The sequence below is a fragment of the Mytilus californianus genome, unplaced genomic scaffold (genome assembly GCF_021869535.1).
Source record: "Mytilus californianus isolate M0D057914Y unplaced genomic scaffold, xbMytCali1.0.p SCAF_2, whole genome shotgun sequence".
NCBI lineage: Eukaryota > Metazoa > Mollusca > Bivalvia > Mytilida > Mytilidae > Mytilus > Mytilus californianus.
In genome coordinates, this window is record NW_026262668.1 from 44,450,947 (window position 1) to 44,469,066 (window position 18,120).

The 18,120-nt window shown below is 32.9% G+C and overlaps 1 protein-coding gene and 1 long non-coding RNA gene across 5 annotated transcripts in view; both read right to left on the minus strand.

Annotated features, from left to right (window-relative positions):
* The window catches only part of LOC127728007 (uncharacterized), a 106,383-nt gene extending 97,045 nt beyond the window's left edge, over positions 1 to 9,338 (minus strand). Inside the window, exon 1 of the long non-coding RNA XR_007993963.1 lies at positions 8,746 to 9,338. This is a non-coding gene — a long non-coding RNA (uncharacterized LOC127728007). The remainder of the gene's footprint in view (positions 1 to 8,745) is intronic.
* A 4,535-nt stretch (positions 9,339 to 13,873) lies between these two features.
* Positions 13,874 to 18,120, minus strand: part of LOC127727975 (roquin-1-like) — a 56,260-nt gene continuing 52,013 nt past the window's right edge. For 3 of the 4 annotated variants that reach the window (XM_052235111.1, XM_052235109.1, XM_052235110.1), the window contains one exon: positions 13,874 to 17,944. In XM_052235111.1, the coding sequence (XP_052091071.1) occupies positions 17,798 to 17,944 (147 nt within the window). In that variant the 3' untranslated portion in view covers positions 13,874 to 17,797. The remainder of the gene's footprint in view (positions 17,945 to 18,120) is intronic. The other variant, XM_052235112.1, reaches the window with a different exon arrangement.

Here is an 18,120-nt window from a genome sequence, read left to right on the forward strand (position 1 = left end):
AACAGTAGTCCGTTTAAAAATCTTTTAATTTGTCATTGTTAATAAAGTTGTCTCGTCAATATATATTTTGATTCAATTGTTGCTCGTGTACATATAAACGCAAATACTTAATCAGGTGATTGTTTTTCCAGGTCTGCATGGTCACTGCTTACATCAACCGTAAGCTCCCAGTCGATGAATTCTCGGGAATTATCGCGTGATTTCACAGTTTGGCTAATCAAGTTAGGTTAAACATGCGCAGTTAAATGTGAAACTGGTGTATTAATGATTTCCGTCACTTATTTTCTTGTCCATAGTGATTTTCTTGGTTCTTTGCAGCTTCTCTCTATCTATATGTGTTTTCAAAGAAAAAGAAAAAAATCAAAAATCTGTTAAAATTGTTAAAGTCCATGAATTATTTTGGTCTTGCTTTGATTAATTTGTAGATATGTTTTTTTCATGTCAACAGTTTCTCTCTCTCTCTTATAGTTTTCATGAGTGTGGTCTAAATTAAAATCGGTACATTTTTTTTAATTATTTGCCAAAATGTAGTTTATTCTTTTTTGAAAAACATAATAAAAAGTTTGGACCACAGAGCATTTTGCAAGCTATACAGGTTATGCAGTATTGTCAGATTTTTTATAACTATACATGGAAAACTCAATGTTAGAAAAAAACAATAAAAATTGGGATCACGAGACTCGTTTTCTGTCTACAAAACAAAATAGATAAAGTCCCTACACATTCCATCATTAAAGACGAAATATGCCAAAGGGATTTCAAACTCATAAGTCGAAAACAGACTGACAATGCCATGGCAAAAAATTAAAAAAAAAAAAAAAAACGACAAAAGATAATGTTATCCGAGTTATCTCCCCTATATGGAAAAGTTGAAAAACATATGCAAAAAACGTTCTGTATTCAAAAACAAATAATCGTTTTAATCAGATAAATCACATAATTTTCTTCATCAAAATGAAAAGTACTACATATGAATAACATTCCTCTCTCAAAATGTGTATATTTTTTAGATCTAGGCCGAGTGTGTTCTGCTATATGAGAATCTAAGGGAGCTACCATATGATTTTTAGGGGGGAGGGGAGGGCTAGGATGACAAATTTTGTCCTGCCTTTTTTTTTTAGTTGTTATCTCTGTCCTGCCTTTTTATTTTTCACTCTATTCGGTCCTGCATTTTTTATTATTAGTTTATTCTGATTTTTTTTACATAAATTGTCATCCTGCCTTTTTTTTGCCAAGTTGCTTATCCTGCTTTTTTTTTAAATTCAAAACTCCTGTCCTGCCTTTTTTTTAAAATTTCATCCTAGCCCCCCAATAAAAATCAAATGGTAGCTCCCTAAGATTGCGGAAGACACCCGATCTACCCTAAGGGCAATATATCTAATGAGGAAGAAATTTACAATTTCGGTCACGTCGAGTTACTTGTAGATCTCCTTTTGTTGAAAAGGGTTTCTGTTTTCATTTATCTATCTATTATACTGTTCAGGGGGAGGGGAGAACCAAAAAAAAAAATACACAAAAATGGACAAAAAGAAGGCGAAAGATACAGAAGGGATAATAAAACTATTAATCAAACTGACAATGTCATGACAAAAACTCATCAGCCGAAATAAACGAGTGAAAAAAAATAAAAAGCCAAACAACAGTATATTAAGCGCAACATATAGAAAACCAAAAACTGAGCAACACGAAACCCTAAAAAAAGGGGTCATCTCAGGTGCTCCAGAAGGGTAAGCAGATCATGTTTCATATGTGGCACCCGTCACTTGGCGATTTTGCAAATAAAGAAGGAATGTGTTATAATTTTCGAGGAGCTCCCAAAAAACATGAATTACAGGGTGTCAAATCTATGAACGTGCTTAAAGTAGGCTCCTTTTCATAAAAAAGAATTGATGAAAATGTTTTAGTATTTAGTGTACAGTGGCAATTATTACATGCATATAAGGACGAGAATATGTAAGTGTGATATGAATATGAATAAATCTTGGCTCTGTACAAGACATATTTTGCTTGCTTAGCCGAATTTTTAACAAACTAGTTGACAAAAAGACTCTGACAATCTATGGAAATCCAAATAGTATCGGTTTTGATTAAGTCCAGATTTTTTGGTTTTATTTCGGGGAGTCACATTCTGAAATAGCTCTGACCCTCTCAGTCCTACGCTAAGCGTATTATTTGTCATATCAGTTGATCTTTGTTTTTAAAGATTAAGACTCCAGATTCTTATGTTCTATTTCGGGGAAAACGGGAGTGGTAAATACAAATTCTCCGATAATTCTTACATAGATGTGATTTTATATAGGTAAAATTTGACTCTCACAGTCATAAGTCTTATAAGCACAATATTATGTGGTATATATTAACACACAACATAGATAAATATTTTCTTAAATATTGTTCATAAAAAAAGTCTGGTTTTTAATCATAAAAAAAAACATCCAAACAAAACATGTAAAATATACGGCAAAACTGTATTCAAGTGTAATATATAGCGATGGGTAATTCTTTTGCTTTATGAATTTATGGAAAACTTTCTTTGTATATAATTTTGCCTCCGGAGTTAAATTTCATTAATATTCATCAACTTGCAAATGAAGAAGAAAAAATCCTGGAGATTTTTCCCTCATTCTTTTCCATAGAATTGCAGTTTCAATTCACATAATTCTGTAATGTTTTACGCATCGTTATTAATTTAACATAAAACGATCTAATATTTGTACTATATTCGAAGTCAACACCAACAATCTTCAACTCTGCACAAGTATATGTCATCCTATCATTGTTTTATTTTGACTTTACCTTCTGTTTTTATTACTTAACATTTTACTGTTTCAAGTCAAGACCAAACTACTTCAAATTTACATCGTGTAGTTTCAAGTCAACACATTGTATGATAAGCCTCTCGTGACGTCATAATGATATAACATCGTGGTATCTTAGCTCAACAACACGTACTTTCAACTGTACGTCGTGTAGTTTTGAATGAGCATAGTGTATGGCAAGCCTATCGGGATATTATTATGATATAACATCGTGCTATCATAGCTCAAAATCACATACTTTCAACTGTACGTTGTGTAGTTTTAAATGAGCATATTGTATGGTAAGCCTATCGTGACATTCAAATGATATAACAACATGCTATCTTAGCTTAACATCATCTAGTTTCAACTGAAAATCATGTAGTTTTAAATGAGCATATCGTGTGGTAAGCCTATCGTGACATTCTAATGATATAACAACGTGCTATCTTAGCTTAACATCACGCACTTTCAGCTGTACGTGGTGTAATTTTAAATGAGCAAATTGTATAATAAGCCTATCGTGACATTATAATGATATAACATCGTGCTGTCTTAGCTGAACAACACGTACTTTCAACTGTACGTCGTGTAGTTTTAAATTAGCATATTGTATGGCAAGCCTACCGTGATATTATAATGACATAAGATATTGCTATCATAGCTCAACAACACGCACTTTCAACTGTACGTCGTGTAGTTTTAAACGAGCATATCGTGTGGTAAGCCTATCGTGACATTCTAATGATATAACAACGTGCCATCTTAGCTTAACATCACGTACTTTCAACTGTACGTTGTGTAGTTCTAAATGAGCAAGTTGTATAATAAGTCTATTGTGACATTATAATGATATAACATCGTACTATCGTAGCTTAACATTACAAAATTTCAACTGTACGTCGTGTAGTTTCAAGTGAGCATCTTAGCTTAACACGTTGCATCGTGTTGTTTTAAGTCAACAAATTGTATGGTAAGCCTTTTGTTTCAATATAGTGGTGTAGCATCGTGTTATCTTAACTTAACATCATGTACTTTCAACTGTGCATCATGGTGTTTTAAATCAACAGATTGCATGATAGACCTATCGTAATATCACAATGATATAACATCGTACATTCTCAGCTCAACATTTATTAATAACATGTCAGCACCATACATTTTAGCTATTCATTTTATTTGTTTAAATAGCTATCGAAGTGTATGACTGAGCAGTATCCATCTGCAAGCTAACATCATGCAACGTCAACTTCACATCATGTACTTTAAACCCAACGTTACGTGTGTTTGGCATATCATCACAACATCGTGACTTATCATTATACTATCACGACTAAAGCACTTGTCATTGCAAGTCAACATTGCGGAAATTCAACTTAGCATATTGTAATTTAGAGTTAGCATTTTGATGACCCAATTCAATATCACGCTGTCTTAACTTTACATTTAAAGCTTCAGCATAACGTTTTTTAAATATCTAATATATGACAGCTGAGGCTTTCCATAAAATTCAATACGCCAGACGTGCGTCTCGTCCACACAAGACCATCCAGTGACGCTCAGATGAAACAAGAGGCTCTCAAGAGACTGAATCGCTCACCTGTATTTCAGAGGAGAAATTTTTAAATGTTAGCAAACTTGATGAACAAATTGTGTAAAATTTAAAGGACAATAACTCCTTAAAGGGTCAATTGACAATTTTGGTCATATTAATTTTTTTGTAGATCTTACTTTGCTGAACATTATTGCTCCTTACAGTTTATATATATCTATAATAATATTCAAAATAATAACAAATAAAATGCTCCGCAGGGCGCAGCTTGATACGACCGCAGAGGTCGAACCCTGAACAGTTGGGGCAAGTATGGACACAACATTCAAGCTTGATACAGCTTTGCATTTGGATTGTGATTAAATATTGACACAGCATAGGTTTCTGACACAGAATGAATGTGGTCTAAGAACTTAAAAATTTTAAATTGGACATTCACCTATTATGGTCCAATATCCAAAATCTAAATACATGGTTATATTCAGCATATCAAAGAACCCCAAGAATTCATTTTTTGATGAAATCAAACAAAGTTTAATTTTGGACCCTTTTGACATCAATGTGGACAAAGTTGATAATGGGGCCCAAAAATCAAAAATCTAAATACATGGTTAGATTCAGCATATCAAAGAACCCAATATTTTCAATTTTTGTTGAAATCAAACAAAGTTTTATTTTGGACCCCGATTTGGACCAACTTGAAAACTGGGCCCATAATAAACAATCTAAATACATGTTTAGATTCAGCATATCAAAGAACCCTAAGAATTCAATTTTTGTTAAAATCAAACTAAGTTTAATTTTGGACCCTTTGGACCTTATTGTAGACCAATTTGAAAACGGAACCAAAAATTAAGAATCTAAATACACGGTTAGATTCAGCATATCAAAGAACCCCAATAATTCAATTTTGATGAAATCAAACAAAGTTTAATTTTGGACCCTTTGGACCTCAATGTGGACCAATTTAAAAACGGGGCCCAAAATCCAAAAACTTAATACACGGTATGATTTGTCATATTAAAAAACCCCAAGAATTCAAGAATAAAACCCCATTGAAATTGGTCAAGAAATAAGCAATTTATACGAAGTATCTTCTTTTGCACAATACTGTGCAATTAAATATTTCTTGCTATTGCGCAATACTGTACAATTGACAATTTCTTGCTATTGCGCAATATTGTGCTATTGGATATTTCTTGCTATTGCGCAATACTGTGCAATTGAAGATTTCTTGCTATTGCGCAATACTGTGCAATTGAAGATTTCTTGCTATTGTGCAATACTGTGCAATTGAAAATTTCTTGCTATTGCACAATACTTATTATATAATAATTTACACATCCTGTTTGGTGTGTATCTCCTACCATATCATTATTATTTGCTTTTAAATATAAATCAGAAATAACCAACTTAAAATGGAAAATTTTAAAAGAAAAGAAAAAAAATGAAAGAAAAAAAAAATCCCCCCCCCCAAAATTTTTTGAATCCCCTTATGATTCATCACCCCCAAACTCAATCCCAGCCTTCCCTTTGTGGTATGGTACCTTGCAGTACAATTTCAGAGAGATCCATACACTTGAACACAAGTTATTGTCTGGAAACTAGAAAAATGTGTTTTTGGCCCCTTTTTGGCCCCAAATTCCTAAACGTTTCAGGCAATTACCCCCAAACTCAAACCCAGCTTTCCATTTGTGATATGGAACCTTGTAGTACAATTTCAGAAAGATCCATACATTTACACACAAGTTATGGTCCTGAAACTAGAAAAATGCTTGTTTTTTGTCCCTTTTTTGGCCCCTAATTCCTAAAATTTTGAGGCAATTACCCCCAAAATCAATCCCAGCATTCCTTTTGTGATATGGAACCTTGTGGTACAATGTCAGAGAGATCCATACACTAACACACAAGTTATGTCTGGAAGTTACAATAAAATGCTTCGCTGGGGCGCAGCTTGATACGACCGCAGAGGTCGAACCCTGAACAGTTGGGGCAAGTATGGACACAACATTCAAGCTTGATACAGCTCTGAATTTGGATTGTTATTAAATATTTGACACAGCATAGGTTTCTGACACAGAAAGAATGTGGTCTAAGAACTTGAATTTTTTTAATTTACCTATTATGGTCCAATGTCCAAAATCAAAATACATGGTTAGATTCAGCATATCAAAGAACCCCATATATTCAATTTTTTTTAAAAATCAAACAAAGTTTAATTTTGGACCCCAACTTGGACAAACTTGAAAACTGGGCCCATAATCAAAAATCTAAACACATGTTTAGATTCAGCATATCAAAGAACCCCAATAATTCAATTTTTGCTAAAATCTAACTAAGTTTAATTTTGGACCCTTTGGACCTTAATGTAGACCAATTTAAAAAACAGGACTTAAAATTAAAAATCTAAATACACCGTTAGATTTGGAATATCAAAGAACCCCAATAATTCAATTTTTGATGAAATCAAACAAAGTTTAATTTTGGACCCTATTGACCTCAATATGAACCAATTTGATAGCGGGGCCCACAAATAAAAAATCTAAATTCATGGTTAGATTCAGCATATCAAAGAACCCCATATATTCAATTTTTGTTGAAATCAAAAAAAGTTTTATTTTGGGCCCCAACTTGGACCAACTTGAAAACTGGGCCCATAATCAAAAATCTAAACACATGTTTAGATTCAGCATATCAAAGAACCCAAAGAATTCAATTTTTGTTAAAATCAAACTAAGTTTTATTTTGGACCCTTTGGACCTCAATGAAGACCAATTTAAAAAACGGGACCCAAATTAAAAATCTAAAAACACGGTTAGATTTGGCATATCAAAGAACCCCAATAATTCAATTTTAGATGAAATCAAACAAAGTTTAATTTTGGACCCTTTTGACCTCAATATGAACCAATTTGATAGCGGGGCCCACAAATAAAAAATCTAAATACATGTTTAGATTCAGCATATCAAAGAACCTCATATATTCAATTTTTGTTGAAATCAAACAAAGTTTAATTTTGGACCCCAATTTGGACCAACTTGAAAACTGGGCCCATAATCAAAAATCTAAATACATGTTTAGATTCAGCATATCAAAGAACCCCATATATTCAATTTTTGTTGAAATCAAACAAAGTTTAAATACTGGACCCTATCTTGGACCAACTTGAAAACTGGGCCCATAATCAAAAATCTAAACACATGTTTAGATTCAGCATATCAAAGAACCCCAAGAATTCAATTTTTGTTAAAATCAAACTAAGTTTAATTTTGGACCCTTTGGACCTTAATGTAGACCAATTTAAAAAACAGGACCCAAAATTAAAAATCTAAATACACCGTTAGATTTGGAATATCAAAGAACCCCAATAATTCAATTTTAGATGAAATCAAACAAAGTTTAATTTTGGACCCTTTTGACCTCAATATGAACCAATTTGATAACGGGGTCCACAAATAAAAAATCAAATACATGGTTAGATTCAGCATATCAAAGAACCCCATATATTCAATTTTTGTTGAAATCAAACAAAGTTTAATTTTGGACCCCAATTTGGACCAACTTGAAAACTGGGCAAAAAATCAAAAATCTAAATACATGTTCAAAGAACCTCATATATTCAATTTTTGCTAAAATCAAACAAAGTTAAATTTTGGACCCTTTGGACCTTAATGTAGACCAATTTGAAAACTGGACCCAAAATTAAAAATCTAAATACACTGTTAGATTCGGCATAACAAATAAATAAATGTGATCAAAGATTTTACAAATCTAATGCGCCATACTGTGCAATTAAAGATTACTTCTTGAAATTTTTCAATATTTGAAATTTGAAAAAAAAAAAATATTTGAAGAATAATTCTTTTTAATTTCTGAAATCTGAAATGAGAAAAAATTGACCCCCCACAATTTCTTTTTATCCCCCCCCCCCTCTTTTTTCCCCCAAAAAATTCTTTCCCTCAAGATATGGTCATAATCTCAATTCAAATTTCCAATGGAGTTGGCAACCATAATTACCCATTTAAATTTACCATAGTGCTAACTTAATCTATTTTATAATAGAATTAAAAATATAGTGTCAAATCTTTCATATGGATTTTTTTGTAAAAAAAAAAGATGCAACATTTGCAGATATTTTTACTGGTCTTCCTTTATAAATATGCATTTCTTTAAACATAATTTAAAAGCAGTGTAAGGGAAGTAACAAAAACGTTGTATTTGGATTACCTCCCTTACACTGTTTTAAATTATCTTTATTGTTCATTAACCATTACTTTATACATAATTTAAAAGCAGTGTAAGGGAGATAATTTCAATGATGTATTTGATTTATCTCCCTTAAACTGCTTTAAATTATGTTTTGTACTAAAGTATTTGTCCATTAACCAGGACAACCTTGTTTTTCCCCCTTTTTTGCCCCTAATTCCTAAACGGTTTGAGCCATAACCCCCCAAAGCAAATCCTAACCATCCCTTTGTGGTATGGAAACTTGTAGTATAATTTCAGAGAGATCCATACACCGTTCCACAGTTATTGTCTGGAAACTAGAAAATGCTTATTTTTGGCCCCTTTTTGGCCCCTTATTCCTTAACTGTTGGTACCATAACCCCCAAAATCAATCCCAACCTTCCTTTTGTGGTATTTAACCTTATGGTCAAATTTCTAAAAGATCCATTCACTTAAACTAAAGTTAGAGTGCGAAAACCAATGTGTCTTCGGACGACGACGACGACGACGACGCCAACGTCATACCAATATACGACCACAAAATTTTTTTGCGGTCGTATAAAAATGCTTATGTTTGGCCCCTAATTCCTTTACTGTTGGTACCATAACCCCCAAAATCAATCCCAACCTTCCTTTTGTGGTATTGAACCTTGTGGTAAAATTTCATAGAGATCCATTCATTTAAACTAAAGTTAGAGTGCGAAAACCAATGTGTCTTCGGACGACGCCAGACGACGACGACGACGACGACGACGCCAACGTCATCGACGACGACGCCAACGTCATACCAATATATGACCACAAAAATTTTTTTGCGGTCGTATAAAAACTGCAAAATTTTGTAAAAACTACCAATTCGGTGGCAGCAACCAAACAATAAGTTGTTCGATTCGTCTGATAATTTCAGGGCCGATAGATCTTGACCAATTAAACAATTTTACCCCATATCACATTTGCTCTAAAAGATTTAGTTTTTGAGATATAAGCCAAAAACTGCATTTGACCCCTATGTTCTATTTTTAGCCATGGCAGCCATGTTTGTCAATGGATCATAACTTCGGATAAAATAACTCCTTAAGGGGTCGATTGACAATTATGGTCATATTAACTTTTTTGTAGATCTTACTTTGCTGAACATTATTGCTGCTTACAGTTTATATATATATCTATAATAATATTCAAAATAATAACAAATAAAATGCTCCGCAGGGCGCAGCTTGATACGACCGCAGAGGTCGAACCCTGAACAGTTGGGGCAAGTATGGACACAACATTCAAGCTTGATACAGCTTTGCATTTGGATTGTGATTAAATATTTGACACAGCATAGGTTTCTGACACAGAATGAATGTGGTCTAAGAACTTAAAAATTTTAAATTGGACATTCACCTATTATGGTCCAATATCCAAAATCTAAATACATGGTTAGATTCAGCATATCAAAGAACCCCAAGAATTCAATTTTTGATGAAATCAAACAAAGTTTAATTTTGGACCCTTTGGAACTTAATGTAGACCAATTTGAAAACGGAACCAAAAATTAAGAATCTAAATACACGGTTAGATTCGGCATATCAAAGAACCCCAATAATTCAATTTTTGATGAAATCAAACAAAGTTTAATTTTGGACCCTTTGGACCTCAATGTGGACCAATTTAGAAACGGGGCCCAAAATCCAAAAACTAAATACACGGTTAGATTCAGCATATCAAAGAACCCCAAGAATTCAAGAATAAAACCCCATTGAAATTGGTCAAGAAATAAGCAATTTATACTAAGTATCTTCTTTTGCACAATACTGTGCAATTAAATATTTCTTGCTATTGCGCAATACTGTACAATTGACAATTTCTTGCTATTGCGCAATATTGTGCTATTTGATATTTCTTGCTATTGCGCAATACTGTGCAATTGAAGATTTCTTGCTATTGCGCAATACTGTGCAATTGAAGATTTCTTGCTATTGTGCAATACTGTGCAATTGAAAATTTCTTGCTATTGCACAATACTTATTATATAATAATTTACACATCCTGTTTGGTGTGTATCTCCTATCATATCATTATTATTTGCTTTTAAATATAAATCAGAAATAACCAACTTAAAATGGAAAATTTTAAAAGAAAAAAAAAAGAAAAAAAAAAAATCCCCCACCCCCCCAAAATTTTTTGAACCCCTTATGATTCATCACCCCCAAACTCAATCCCAGCCTTCCCTTTGTGGTATGGTACCTTGCAGTACAATTTCAGAGAGATCCATACACTTGAACACAAGTTATTGTCTGGAAACTAGAAAAAATGCTTATTTTTGGCCCCTTTTTGGCCCCCAATTCCTAAACGTTTCAGGCAATTACCCCCAAACTCAATTCCAGCTTTCCCTTTGTGATATGGAACCTTGTAGTACAATTTCAGAAATATCCAAACACTTACACACAAGTTATTGTCATGAAACTAGAAAAATGCTTGTTTTTTGCCCCTTTTTTGGCCCCTAATTCCTAAAATTTTGAGGCAATTACCCCCAAAATCAATTACAGCCTTCCTTTTGTGATATGGAACCTTGTGGTACAATGTCAGAGAGATTCATACACTTACACACAAGTTATTGTCTGGAAGTTACAAAAATGCTTATTTTGGCCCCTTTTTGGCCCCTAATTCCTTAACTGTTGGTACCATAACCCCCAAAATCAATCCCAACCTTTCTTTCGTGGTATTGAACCTTATGGTAAAATTTCATGGAGATCCTTTCACTTAAACTAAGGTTAGAGTGCGAAAACCAATGTGTCTTCGGACGACGCCGGACGACGCCAGACGACGACGACGACGCCAACGTCATACCAATATACGACGAAAAAATTTTTAATTTTTGCGGTTGTATAAAAATGTGTTTTTTGGCCCCTTTTTGGCCCCAAATTCCTAAACGTTTAGGGCAATTACCCCCAAACTCAAACCCAGCTTTCCCTTTGTGATATGGAACCTTGTAGTACAATTTCAGAAAGATCCATACACTTACACACAAGTTATTGTCATGAAACTAGAAAAATGCTTGTTTTTTGCCCCTTTTTTGGCCCCTAATTCCTAAAATTTTGAGGCAATTACTCCCACAATCAATCCCAGCATTCCTTTTGTGATATGGAACCTTGTGGTACAATGTCGGAGAGATCCATACACTAACACACAAGTTATGTCTGGAAGTTACAAAAATGCTTATTTTTGGCCCCTAATTCCTTTACTGTTGGTACCATAACCCCCAAAATCAATCCCAACCTTCCTTTTGTGGTATTGAACCTTGTGGTAAAATTTCATAGAGATCCATTCACTTAAACTAAAGTTAGAGTGCGAAAACCAATGTGTCTTCGGACGACGACGACGCCAACGTCATACCAATATACAACCACAAAAATTTTTTTGCGGTCGTATAAAAACTGCAAAATTTTGTTAAAACTACCAATTCGGTGGCAGCAACCCAACAATGGGTTGTTCGATTCCTCTGAAAATTTCAGAATTGATAGATCTTGACCAATTGAACAATTTTACCCCATGTCAGATTTGCTCTACAAGCTTTAGTTTTTGAGATATAAGCCACAAACTGCATTTGACCCCTATGTTCTATTTTTAGCCATGGCGGCCATGTTTGTCGATGGATCAAAACTTTGGGTACAATTTATAAACTAGATACCCTAAGGAACATTTAGTTAAAGTTTGAAGGTATTTTGCCCAGTAGTTTCAGAGGAGAAGATTTTTGAAATAGTTTACGACAGACGACGACGACGGACGGCAAGTGATGGCATAAGCTCACATGGGGCCCTTTGGGCCCTTTGAGCTAAAAAACTTGAAAGCCAAAACAAGTACAAAGCCGAAGAGCACCGAGGACCAAAACTTCCAAAAAGTTGCACCTAACACGGCCAGGGTTTTCTGCCTGGGACAAGAACATCCTTATTATTTAGAACAGAAACAGAAGCCTTGGAGTTTTTGCAAGGGTTCCCTAATGTGCCTTTTCATGGCTCAGTATTTATACATCCTGCCCAACCAAAAGGGACACCCCTCTTAAGCATGGGTTTACTGACAGATGGAAGAAGTCCAAGGATTACCATATTTCTATATCCCATATTTTGTCATCATTTTTTTTTATTACTAAAGCCTTAATTCAAGTCGAGTAACTCTGGTACAGAGCCAACAATTTTCAAAATAGAAAACAATCGTTCTTCCCTAAATCCTAATATTGTATTAAAATTAAAATACAATTTGGCATGCTAAAGAGTGGGCTACTTAATACTTTTTTGGCTTATACACTTTTTTGGCAATTCGGGATCAACAATACTGTTATTTCATCCTTCTGCAGAATTATCGCAAGAGGAGGCTATTACCAGTCATGCCTTATCAATGATATCACGTAGAACCCGCTAACAATATTTTGTATCCACTGGCACAGACCAAATAGATTCTTCTGCATATTTTCTGTAGGCTTCAATGAAAAACAAAATTCTAGGTGGCCATATTGGTTATCAATTTGTAACCATCTTTTGGTCAAAGAATTCAAAACATAATACCAGTTGTTTGTGTCAAATTTTCACATCACTTAACCCAGGATTATACAAGCATTCTGTGAGTATTGCATGGCAATACATAGTCCCCTACCGGTTACAAATTCATTGTAATGGAACGAAATTCTAACTTGATCTATAACTTGTCATGGTGTAAACTACATAAAAATATCAAGTCAAAATCTTCAAGCATGACGAAAAAAAGTGTTGAAAACTGATTATTTAAGTGAATTTTCTATGTCCAAAGACCATAACTCTGCACAAAATTATGAGACTGGAACAAAATTCCAACTTGATCTGTAACTTGTCATGATAAAACTATGTACTAATTATCAAATCAATATCATCAAGAATGACAAACAAACCTACCACTAAATTCTAAACAATTTACCAAAGAAAAGGAAAAAAATCCAAAATGTCATTTTGTCTTTTAAGTCTTTTAAAGAATGAGTTATTTCCCTTTGAACAGAAATCTACTAATTAATAAGTATTTCATAAAAAATTCAATTCTAGGGAAAGGGCTTTAACTGAACAAAGAGAAAAACTAAAATCATGAAAATTGAACTTGACCTGTAACTTGTCATGATAAATCAATAAACCAAATATCAAATCAATATCTTCAAGCACAAAGAAAAAAAGTCTGGAAAACTGATTTGCTGGACTGACAGATGGACAGACAGACAGACAGACAGACAGAGTGCAAACCTAACGTCACCTTCGACTTCATCCGTAGGGGACTAAAAAGAAAATCTACAAAGTGTATGTTGAAGTTTATTTAAAACAAAAAACAACACATGAGTCCAATTATGAAATCCAACATAATAAATTGGATAATACAGTCAAACTTTTAAAATGCAAAAAAAAATTTCCTTAGTTACTTATTGTAACTGAATGCTGAAATCAAACACTGCTGTCCATTCATCTTTTTTAGGAGGTCCTGGGTTTGATAGAGCAAGATGATTTTTTTAAAAACTTTAATAAAAAAGTTTTTTCAAAAACATACAGGAAGTATTTTTTTTTTTACTTTACTAATTTTCAAAAGAAACAAACTAATTTTTATCACTTCCTTTATGCAACAAATTATGAACATATGTACAATGTGTACTCAGTTTCATGTTGATATGACCACAACTTCAAGGTAAACTACCTCAATCTAAACTTTGACCTGATACAGTAGTACAGATGCATGGATGCACAGATCAGAAAAAAATAACACCCTTGCTATCATAGGCAGGGCATATAAAATACAAACCCTCTACAATAGATGAATAGTCAGTGCCTAAGTTGATTTCATACTGCTCAAACTGAGCACTTATAAAATATAATATGAGAAAGAAGGAAGAGTATCAAAATAAAAGAAAGTCATTCTGTCAAATTGACAGCAAAATGCAGATTATCTATCTGGCTGATATCAAAGAAGCTGGAACTATAACATAAAAGTTTCAGTTCAATTCTATTTTACATACATTAGTATAGATCCCTAATAGTGCTTTCATTTTCTTTATGTATTAACAATTCCATACCAACACTTAGAAAATCATTTCACAATATAATGGTAAAATGTCTGATACATTTGCATAGCAAACACGCTAATTATCTTTTCATACTAAAAGAACAGGTAGAACTAACTCATCACTTTCTCTGAAACTTAAGAATAGTAATCAAAATGCTCGTGACCACTAAAGAGTAAAGATTGCTTTCATTTTGTAATGTGAACTGAGAACTAAACATTAAAATAATGGAAGGCAATGTTTTGAATTGGAGTTATCTGCCTTTGTCCATAATTGTAGTTGAATCTATTTTTAAAATAGATTCATACACCATGCACAACTTTTGTAATTTTCAATAAATTAGTTCTCTTGACAAGTATGGTTAAACCCATACACATCATTTTGTAACCTGAATATCTAAGTATATATCATTAATAAATTGCTTGACATGGACATGTACAGGATCTAAAGAATGTTCACCTCACTGCACTATATTGTTTGTAAAGGTAGAGATGAGGCCTGGAAAATACAGCTAAGCCAGTGACAGTAGAGTTTTAATGAATTTCATGCAATCTTTACCCAAAAAACTGTATCCTTACCTATTTTGGCAGAATGTTTCTTTTCACAAATTTTGTAAAAAATAAATGTTAATGGAAGTAAATACTAAAGCAAAAATAAAATAATTATTCTAATGGCTATTGATAACTTTCTATTATATTGATAAATTTCATTTAATATGTTGCACCTTAAATATGTTTTAATATACTGCAAATTGATTGGATTTAAATGCAAAAAACATGAAAAAAAAGTGAAAAAATTAAAAATACAAAGACAGTACTTTATACAGAATATAATTTTACTGCATATAACACTTTTCAATGAAACAACAAAAATGAATATGACTTGCAGGTATCATAAAAGCTTCACTTTTTGAATATTTCTTTACAGTTCAAATTTGAGACTGATTATTAAATTTAACAAAACATATGTGATTTGTAACACCATCAAATGATATAACAACAAAATGCTATTATTTAACTGTTCAATACCATAGTATAAAACAGCTATGGTGATATTCTTTATTCATTTTGAAAAAAATACGATAATAATCAATCATTTCATTAAATATTATAAATGATCATTTAAATGGATACTTAAAGTCATAGCCCATTTTTTTAAAAAAATTTCCAGAGAAATTTATGGAAAACATCTTTAAGCCTTGAACAGGCAGATGTTTTCTTTAAAATAGGAAGAGCACTCAAACAAATAGAGGTCTTTCTAAAAAAAACTAATTTTGAACAATAAAATATATACCTACTCATAGAGAGATGTCAAAATGAAAAAAACATTTGAAACAAAATCTAATACTAACACTTGTACATGAATGTCTTAATTTACATCAATGAAGGTACATACTAATACAAATAATACATATTCAAAACTTTTCTATCACCATATATATTATATAACAAGAATTTCTTATAATCATAATTAAAAAAAAGTCACAAAAATATATAAAAAAAAAAACCAACAGATAAATTCAATGCAATGTGCATTTTTGTTTCAATGTCAAATGATCAAGAACAGTGTCAATTTTGCCATTTCGTATTCTTCACCATTTTTTTCTCAATTTTGCACCTTTCTTTTATAAGCCCAACATCAAATTTGAAGTCGTTTCAATAACACACACAGGCTTTTGGGGCAAGATATGCTAAGTATGCCTTTCAAGCAATGATAGATATAAACTAGAGGCTCTAAAGAGCCTGTGTCGCTCACCTTGGTCTAAGTGCATATTAAACAAAGGACACAGATGGATTCATGACAAAATTGTGTTTTGGTGATGGTGATGTGTTTGTAGATCTTACTTTACTGAACATTCTTTCTCCTTACTATTATCTCTATCTATAATGAACTTGGCCCGGTAGTTACAGTGGAAAATATATTGTAAACATTTACAAAAATTTACAAAATTTATGAAAATTGTAAAAAATTGACTATAAAGGGCAATAACTCCTTAAGGGGTCAATTGACAATTTTGGTCATGTTGACTTATTTGTAGATCTAACTTTGCTGTACATTATTGCTGTTTACAGTTTATCTCTATCTATAATAATATTCAAGATAATAACCAAAAACGGCAAAATTTTCTTAAAATTACCAATTCAGGGGCAGCAACCCAACAACGTGTTGCCTGATTGGTCTGAAAATTTCAAGGCAAATAGATCTTGACCTAATGAACAATTTTATCCTCATCAGATTTGCTCTAAATGCTTTGGTTTCAGAGATATGAGCCAAAAACTGCATTTTACCCTATGTATTATTTTTTAGCCATGTCGGCCATCTTGGTTCGCTGGCGGGGTCATCGGACACATTTTTTAAACTAGATACCCTAATGACGATTGGGGACAAGTTTGGTTAAATTTGTCTTAGTAGTTTCAGAGGAGAAGATTTTTGTAAAGGATTACAAAAATTTACGAAAAATGGTTAAAAACTGACTATAAAGGGCAATAACTCCTTAAGGGGTCAACTGACCATTTTGGTCAAGTTGACTTATTTGTAGATCTTACTTTGCTGAACATTATTGCTGTTTACAGTTTATCTCTATCTATAATAATATTCAAGATAATAACCAAAAACGGCAAAATTTCCATAAAATTACCAATTCAGGGGCAGCAACCCAACAACGGGTTGTCCGATTCATCTGAAAATTTCAGGGCAGATAGATCTTGACCTGATAATCAGTTTTACCCTGTGTCAGATTAACTCTAAATGCTTTGGTTTCAGAGATATAAGCCAAATTCTACATTTTACCCCTATGTTCTATTTTTAGCCATGGCGGCTATCTTGGTTGGTTGGCCGGGTCACCGGACACATTTTTTAAACTAGATACCCCAATAATGATTGTGGCCAAGTTTGGTCAAATTTGGCCCAGTAGTTTCAGAGGAGAAGATTTTTGTAAAAGTTTACGGACGACGGACGACGGACGACGGACGCAAAGTGATGAGAAAAGCTCACTTGACCTTTCAGGTCAGGTGAGCTAAAAACAGATAATGAAAACAATAAAATTCCTTTTCAGAATGCAAATAGTCAACTTTGAAAATTCAGAATCTAATTTATAAAACAAATCAAATCCTTCCACTATGATGATTTTTTCATTGTCATATAATGTACTCAATGTAACAAAAATGATTATGATGATGGCCCTGAGGCATTCAGTTCTTCAAGCACAAGTTTTTGGGCCAGAAGTCTATCCTCTTTTTCTTGATTTTTCCGATTCTTTAAACATTCTGTCTCTATTTTCTGTGCCTGCAATGCTTTGTCCAAATCAGTCCATTCCTAGAATGAGAAACCATTATTACATCATTCATTTTAACCAATGCAATACACTGAATTTTTATTTCATCGAATTCATATACATGTGTTCATATACTTTCTTGTAACTAGTCACTATGATATGAGCTCTACACAATTCTATTGTAACAGTTCTTCGATATTGAAATCAATTTTGCTTA